At 37.2% G+C, this 8,898-nt stretch overlaps 1 protein-coding gene across 1 annotated transcript; it reads right to left on the reverse strand.

The window, feature by feature from the left end:
* Positions 1 to 281: 281 nt before the first annotated feature.
* Positions 282 to 8,818, reverse strand: LOC121250046 (cyclin-dependent kinase C-1-like). Its single transcript, XM_041148959.1, has 12 exons — positions 8,602 to 8,818; positions 6,759 to 6,840; positions 6,503 to 6,593; positions 6,370 to 6,399; positions 6,087 to 6,196; positions 5,926 to 5,998; positions 5,704 to 5,824; positions 5,388 to 5,505; positions 4,209 to 4,348; positions 2,141 to 2,198; positions 1,292 to 1,362; positions 282 to 1,029 (listed from the first exon to the last, which is right to left on the reverse strand). Exons 1-12 carry the CDS (start codon positions 8,709 to 8,711, stop codon positions 489 to 491), a joined length of 1,545 nt encoding a protein of 514 aa, XP_041004893.1. The 5' UTR covers positions 8,712 to 8,818; the 3' UTR covers positions 282 to 488.
* Positions 8,819 to 8,898: the final 80 nt, after the last annotated feature.

Here is an 8,898-nt window from a genome sequence, read left to right on the forward strand (position 1 = left end):
ATCAGTCAGTCGCTACTTAATGAGGATATTTCCACTAACAAATCAGTCAGTCGCTACTCTGAGGATTTTTTTTCCTATAATGCGTTAAACGTACAGGATTGTTCGTGTTACGTAAATCCTCTCATCAACACTTGGTTTTTGCCATATCGTGTTCCTTGTCTGCATATAAAGAAATAGTTCTTAAAATACACGATGAAACAGTTTTATTTTACTGTTGGCAGATAAAATCTAACGAAAACTACATAAGCGTGGAGGCATCCTGTTTGAGCTAATCTCAATCGTTTCCAGAATAAAAGTCTTTACTCGAAATTCACCGAAACATTTTCGGCAAGGGCATCATTCATGGTTTTCGTTAACACTTCACCAAAGTAGATTAAATATACCTTGCACTATAGCCGAGGCCAACTTCACACAGATTTCTCTCCTCTTATGGATCATATAAATTGAGTTAAAATATTCCCACAATTCCGAGCACTGGTTCTCTAAAGCTATTGCTGCCAACCATACTGTTGATTTCGGTTACCACCCAATGGGTTTGGACCTCTCCCACCAGCTGAACCTCCAAATTGACTACTTTGGGAGTAATTCGGAGGGGCAACACCATAACCACTCGTGGCCCCCCTTTGACCTGGGGCGGGCATACCACTCCCACCATATGGTGGACCCCGTCCTTGTGGTGGATATGGCCCACCACTGTAGCTTCCAACTTGGGCACTGCGGTTTTGGTTATACCCTCCACTCTGGTTTGCACTTGGAGGGTACCTATTTGGACCTCCAGGAGGACCACGCGGCCTACCATATTGGTGATGACTAGGTCCAGTAGAAACTGGAGGCTGTGCATTGCCGATGGGATGATTAGGTCCATGCCAATGAGAAGGATGAGCTTGCCCAGTATGCTGAATGGGGGGCAGACGGGTATGTGGCTGAGGGTGCTGCAATTTCTGTCTCTTTGCTGTTTCTTCGTTTTGTCGTTGCTGCTGCCTTTTTTTCTTTGTCTGGAACTCATGCGATGATTCATACTTGGGGAGGCTACACGATCCAAAGATAGGCAGGGCTCAACATCTCATAGAATGAAGAGAGCTACACGTATTTGATAAGAAAGATAAAAGACAACTGAAAATTTTGAGGCAGGTGGCACGCAACAAATGCGGATGTGTTTCGGGATAAGACAGTTCTCTGTAACATTTTTTATTTGAGTGAAATATATAAAGAAATCTATTTTTTAATAAGAAAATGCACAAAGTCTTGGAACTCCTATGAAGCATATTATAATTTAAAGATTGAACCGTACCTCTTGGGATCACAAGGTAGGGGATCATTCCAGAAATACTCTGCAACTAGTGCATCCTGGGCAGATATTCTCTACAGACAGGTGATCAGTAACATAAAATGAAATAAAGGTAACGCTGAGGTGATCCAGAAATTGTTTAGGATGGAACAAGGTTGCTTCATTTAGGTGGAAAAAGGATAATCCCCATACTATTGACAGAGATATTACTTGAAGAAAAAAACTATCGGCAGTGATATTGGCATTAGATTCTTCCTCTATAATAATGTTTTTACTTCATTCAGCTTTTTGTGGATGATGGGGCTTATTACCCTGTGTAATTGTCAGCTAAAGAACAAAAGAAGAATAAATAATGATAATAGCACAGGTTGTTTGAGTCCACTTGGGCCTTCTGATTCTGCTTTAGTTTGAGAAAAATTCAAATTCTATACTATCTAGTCATTGGGAGTCAGGCTAGATAGTAGAAAGAATGATGGCAAGCATATACCAACTGATGAATGAAATACAAAGAACCAGCCCAAAGAAGAGATGCAGTGGTTACAAATGTACTGCACTTCCAATGGACTTGTAGATGCATTCTAAATGGATATGCTTAAACAAATTCAAAGCTTTAAAGATCCTATATGAAATTAAAAAATTTTTTTTGGCCAAGTAAAATAAAATAAGTAAAAGTATTCAGAGTACAACAAGGATTCATGTACCAAAATAAAGAATGGTAAAAGAATATTTCAAGCAAAGGAAAACAATTACATTGATAATGGAATACATAATTTAAAACCCAACGAGTAATCATAATGAGGTAAGGATCATGTCATAATCAAGAAAGGCACAACTTCAGACGATCATCAATACCTTATCCGGATTTAGAGTTAACATGAGGTCCAGCAAATCTAGAGCATGACGGTCAAAACTGTAAGCCAAATAAACTTAGAAAATTTAGAATTTCCTGTTTTCAAAATTTAGAAAAAGAAAATAAGTAGATATCTTCTAGCTGTCAAATCTTTTCCATTAATATTAAGGCAGAATATAGGTACTATTAAATTATGGCTGGTTTCCCGATTGGTGGCCCCAATAAGGGTACTGTTAACATTTCTCATTTGTTGCTCACAGATGATACATTAATCTTGTGTGAGGCAAACCGAAACCGGGTTCAGGCACTGAAGGCCCTCCTACTTTGTTTTAAAGCAGCGTCCGGTTTGAAAGTGAATTTTGACAAATCAGAAATGGTGCAAGTTGGAAGTGTTAACAACACAAGGCAATTGGCTATCATGTTGGGGGCTACCTCAAGAGCCATTCCAATATGGGACACTGCGATCGAGAAGATAGAGAAGAGATTGGCAGGCTGGAAGATACTGTATCTATCAAAGGGTGGCGGGATTACCTTAATTAAGAGTATGCTGTCTAATTTACCTACTTCCTGTCTCTATTCTCTATTCCTGCAAGTGTGGCGTCCCAGATTGAGAAACTTCAGCATGATTTCTTGTGGAGTGGAGTGGGAGATGAATTCAAATTCCATCTAGTCAGTTGGGACAAAGTATGCTCCCCAATCTCCTCTGGTGGGTTGGATATTAGAAATATGAGAATTTTTAATCGGGTGCTACTTGAAAAATGGTTGTGGAGATATAATATGGAACCAGAAGCACTATGAAAGTTGGTGATTGAGTGCAAATACAAAGGTTTTTTTTTTTTTTTTTTTTTTTTTTTTGGGGGGGGGGGGTTGGTGTACTAGAGAGGTGTGTGGGGCTCATGGAGTAGGAGTTTGAAAGCACATTAGACGAGGACGAGGGGTCTTTACTCGACATACAAGATTCATTCTAGGCGAGGGCACTAGGATTAAATTCTGGAGCGACATATGGTGTGGAAATAGTGCCCTAAAGGAAATATTCCCTTCTGTGTTCCAGGTGGCATGTGAAAAAGAAGCTTTAGTGGCTGATCTCATGGTGATATCGGGGGAGCAAGTTCAATGAAACATCAACTTTAGTAGGGCGGCCCAAGATTGGGAAGTGGGCAGCTTTGAAGATTTTTCAGCCTACTGTATTCCATAAAACCGAACAACCAGCAAGCTGATGTGTTGTGGTGGATACCTGGAAGTAAGGTAAATTCTAGCTTCACTCTTTCTATAAGTCTCTCAAACCGAATAATCAGTTTTCATGGAGAAGGATTTGGCCACAAGGCATTTGGCAACATAAGGCCTTTTAAAGCGGCATTTTTCACATGGACAACTTCCTTGGGTAAGATCCTGACATGGTAAATATTTCTCAGAACATGGAGTGTGAATCAAACCCATGTTTGAATTGAAATTGAGATACTGCTGCAAGTTCTTCCCCTCTGAATCAGATAGATTCATATCTGAAAGAGGTTTACAATAAGTTCTTTCAAAATTGACTATTTGTCCCTCTGTTATAACTTAGAAAATGCAGGGTAATTATAGTGGATTGGTGCTGCATGTGTAAGAAAGTTGGTGAGACTGTGGAGCATCTATTACTACATTGTGAGACTGCTAGTGTTATGGAATGAAGTGTTTAGCAGATTAGAGGTAGCTTGGGTTATGCCTGCTACAGTGGCTACACTATTGGAAAGCTGGACAAATTTAAGAGGCATTCAACAAATCAAAACTGTGTGGAAGATGGTCCCGATATGTGTTCTGTGGTGTCTATGGCAGGAGCACAATGAGCGGACGTTCGAAGATAATAGAGGAATTAAGAGCTTTGTTTACTAGAACTCTATATCCATGGGCCATAGCTGTAGACTTTAATGGCCCCGACTTTCATGACTTTCTTGTCTCTATTGCTTCAATATAGATAGGGCATATCTTTGTATATCTTCTTGTGTACTCGAGCAATGCCTATCATTATTCAATAAAATTGTTTACTTACAAAAAAATAATATTAAGGCAGAAAATAAATGTATGGTTACTTACTGTCTGAAAACCTCTCTGATACGTCTCTTCATTGGCCTTGACGGCTTGAAATTATTATACCAAGGCATCTTGGAAACACCAGGCCAGTTGATCTCATCAGGTGATCCACAAAGCTCAAATATCTTGTTCAATTGCTCAGGCTACAACCAATGTGAAGAGTTTAATTTCAATTTATTGATGGAAAAAACAGTTTATTTCTAAACTTCTACATATAGATGTGCAACGCCATGTATCATCACATCTAAGGTCAATGATTTTCTCAAAAGGTTTCTCAAAATTTTAAAAATTTCTAATAATCTTCCATCTATGAACCAACAAGTTCATGCTTAGTTGTAATAAAGCCATCATAAACCGCAGGGTGATTACTTAGGCCTCGTTTATATAGTAAGATGAGATGAAATAGTTTGTGAATAGTAGTGGAATTGTTTGAGTTAAAATGTTTTATGGAATTTTGGGAAATAAGAGAGAAAAAGTTTGAATAAAAATATTATAAAGTTAAAATATTGTTAGAATATAATTTTTGTTTTGAGATTTGAGAAAGTTATAAATTGTTTTTTGTGTTTTGTTTGGAAGTTTAGAAAAGTTGTAATGATTAGATAAAAATTTTGAAATTTAAAAGTATTTGTATTTGTGGTGTTTGGATATTGAGATGGGATAAGATGAAATTAGATGCGATGAGCTGGGATGAGATGAGATGAGATGAGAGGATTTACTATCCAAACCAGGCCTTAGCCTTTTGAAACAACCCAAGGCCTAGCAAAGTATGGTGGAAAGTGCAATAAGGTCGCGAATGTAATTGCATGATATTTCAATTTCTTCCAACTCAACCAAGTCCTGATCCCGACTAATTGGGATGTGTAATGTTGATTCTTTACCAAAATGAGGATGTGAGATGTTGGGGCTGTAAAAGTTGGTATCTAATGAAGCTGATATGGAATTACACGAATATTATATGTGCATTTTGGTTCATAAATTTCCCTAAGCAGACATAAAACACCACAAGGTCAGAGCTAATCTAACTAAGATCCAAAGCAGTCGTATACAAAACCATGTTACACCACCAACCATGCTCACCCACATAGACATCAATAATACACCACAATGAGCCTGCTTATGCACATCATTCATTCTGCAAAATATCTATCAGACCAAAAAGACAAATCAGTGAGGATATCTAACCTCATTTTTCCCAGGCAAGATTGGTTTTCCATTCAAAAGCTCAGCAAAGATACAACCAACAGACCACATATCAACAGCAGGGCCATACTTTGTGGCTCCCAGCAGCAACTCTGGTGGCCTGCCCAAATCATACCAATCTGAACCCACTAAATGGAAATTGGGGGATGCTCAGAAAAAAAAATAATAATAATAATCGAAAGCATATGTTGTTGAGAAGATTGAACACTCGAGTAAATCGGGGATATTCTTGAAATTGGGACTCACACTCAATGACTGCAATGTAATTTCTTGTGCTCAAAGTAAATTGGCAGTTTACCTATACCACAAAGTGATGACACGGTTAGTAAGATTCCCAGTATGGTCAGTAGAAAATGATCGTGCAAGCCCAAAGTCCGCTAACTTCAAATTTCCCTCATTATCTATCAAAAGATTAGAACCTGCAAGAGAAGGTATTAGTCAAACATAGCCCCACTCACAAAACAACAACAACATCATCTACAAAAGATACTATATTAAATAATAATACAAGGAAAATCACCTTTAATGTCCCGATGAAGCACTTGATTAACATGACAATAATGGAGCCCAGTCAATAACTGCTTCATATAACACTGGATGAAAATGATATTTATCAGCAAATTTATGGGCATTAAATGTTGATTCCAACACATACAAAGTCCAAATTTCCAACATAAATACTTTGATCTGGGGAACCGTAAATCTCAGCCCAGGACGGTCGGCAAGGCCAGTCAAGTCATGGTCCATGTACTCAAAAACCATGTAGATGCCTCCCTTAAACTTATTACCATCTGTAGTTCCCAAAAGATATAATGTATGTTAAAAACTACCATCTATTGCAGAATTTAGGTACTGGGACACTTTTACACCAAATGCATGACCATAAAGAAACCACAGGATGACAAGCAAGCACAAGTAACTCATAGAACTAACCAATCAGGAAATCATATGACAGCTCTCTCACCTTGATTCCCTTGCTCGTCTGTCTCAGGACCTTAAAGACAATGAAAAAATATAGAAGCTATGAGTGAATCAGTGTGATATTGGTGCAAAGAATCTATAAATGATAGAAGTCAAACCTGCGAAAACTAAAGTACCTGGAGACGTCACAATCTCTTTTAACTTAATAACATTTTCATGATGAAGCTTCTTCAGAATCTTGATTTCCCGAATGGCTGTTATAGGAAACTGCATCAAGTAAGAAGTGCCTGAAAAATTATTCTAAATAAACATGAATTTGTGTGAATCAGTTCACACACACCTGTGTACTTTGGTGGGCTATAATTGCCATAGAGCACGCATAGTAAATGAAAAGAAAAACTTTTTTTTTTTTTTAATGAAAAGAAAAACTACCCCTTCTTTTTCATTGTCCATGCGTATCCTTTTCAAGGCAACAATTTCCCCAGTTCTAATTTCTCTGGCCATATAAACTTGACTGCAAAAACACACATGGAAAAATATAAAAGTGAAATATCATTCTCTAGTGTGTAGAAACAATAGAAAAACTTAAAAAACATTAAAAAAAAAAAAAAAAAAAAAACTATAAAGTGGCATTACATAAACTACAGTCCCTGCCACATTTCACAGTAAAGTCATCAAAACTTCATTCTTTATGAACAAATATCAAACTCAAGGCACCTTGTCACAGCTATAACTTAATATCTCCAAATGAGAAATGAGATCCAAATGTATTGTTTCTAGATTTAATCATGTCTTTTCCGGTTTACCCCACCATAAAGAATCTCTTTGAGTATGAGATGAGTTAAGATCAGTCGTTGCAAAAATTGTCATTGTTGTGCTTCAAATATGTTTTTTTTTTTTAATCGGTAAAGCTGTGCTTCAAATATGTGACACCGTCTAATCACTTTATATATACTATGTTATACCCATAAAACCCTAGTATCCCACGAGAAAGGAAAACAGGTAACTACATGAATTCCTATGCCAAAATAATTCTCGTTACTGTCATACCCTTGAATCATCCTGGAGAAGCAAACGACTTGGCAAAATTTTCTAGTTACATTCAACAAGGATTGTGCAAGAATGACTGCTTCTAGGAGTAACTTCCTTGCTTGGATTCAGAAAGCATCTCAACTCATCTCTTCTCATCTCATCTTTACAATTTTTCCGCATTTCAAACAAAATACAATAAGCAATTCAACTTTCAAATCCCAAAACAAAAATAATATTAAAAAATAATATTCTAACAATATTTTATATAACTTTCAACTTTCATCTCATCTCACTATCCAACCTCCCCTTAGAGGATCACACTAAAGAAAGTAATTAAAAATTTGAATGCATATTTTCACAAGATAAAACAAAAAAATTAAAAACAAATAGCTTGAAATCTAGAGATATTGCACAAAACATAGTCCCATAATCATTTGGTAATCATTGTCAATAGTTAGAACTTATACAGATCTAAAGAAAGTAATTAAAAATTTGAATGCATATTTTCACAAGATGAAACAAAAAAAATTAAAAACAAATGGCTTGAAATCTAGAGATATTGCACAAAAACATAGTCCCATAATCATTTGGTAATCATTGTCAATAGTTAGAACTTATACAGATCAGTACAGACGGAATGCCAAAGTTATAAACACAAAAGTGACACGAATAGAACCTCGAAACATGAAAAGGAAGCTACTTGCGCTCAAAAAAGAGAAATAGAGAATGCTCGAATCAAAGGAGCAGGAAATAAAGGAACCAACGACAGCACTACCACTTCTTCTTCATGCCCCCTAAAAGGGTTGCCTCAAAAAATGAGATAAAGGCCAATAGATCAGTTAACCACACTAGTTTTTGATATATTCAGAATCGCAATTAATAAAGGAGAGACGAAATCGCACACTTAAAAAACTGAAGAAGAAAAAGGAAGAACATAGAAAAAAAAAACAAAAACTTTGTCAACAAAACTCTTGTTCGGCAATACTTATTCCAGCTATGAACTGCGGAAGCTCCAATGAAAAACCCAAAACCCCGACAAAAATCAGCGGATAACAAAATGTACAAGATCAAAGCCCGCAACCCAAAAAAAAAAAAAGGTGATCCACGAATTCCATTAAAAAAACAAAAAAGGCAATATTCTCTCATAGCAGAGAAGGAACAACGAGAAGAACAAAAAATTTAAAAAAAAAATCAAATAAAAAGAGAATTATGTGTGTGGGTTGGGGGGTGGAGGGGGACTGACCCATAAGTGCCTTCGCCGATCTGCTCCAATTTCTCGAAACAGTCGACGCTTCGGGACCCCCAAGAAGGGTACTCCTCCACGTTAAGCTGCCCTGGTCCGGCTACTGCCATCTCCCTCCCCTCACTCGTTCTTCGTTTGCCTTTCTCGTAGAAATATAAAAAATAAAAACAGCGGCTGGGTGAGAGGGTCTGCTTTGAGCTTTCTCTAGTCTTTTTTTTTTTCCTTTTATATTCTGGGTGCGATGGATTGTTCGGTCTTTTCATAGGACAAGGGTGCCTTCAACCATACCAGAGAGCA

Source organism: Juglans microcarpa x Juglans regia, chromosome 2D (genome assembly GCF_004785595.1).
Source record: "Juglans microcarpa x Juglans regia isolate MS1-56 chromosome 2D, Jm3101_v1.0, whole genome shotgun sequence".
Classification (NCBI taxonomy): Eukaryota; Viridiplantae; Streptophyta; class Magnoliopsida; order Fagales; family Juglandaceae; genus Juglans; species Juglans microcarpa x Juglans regia.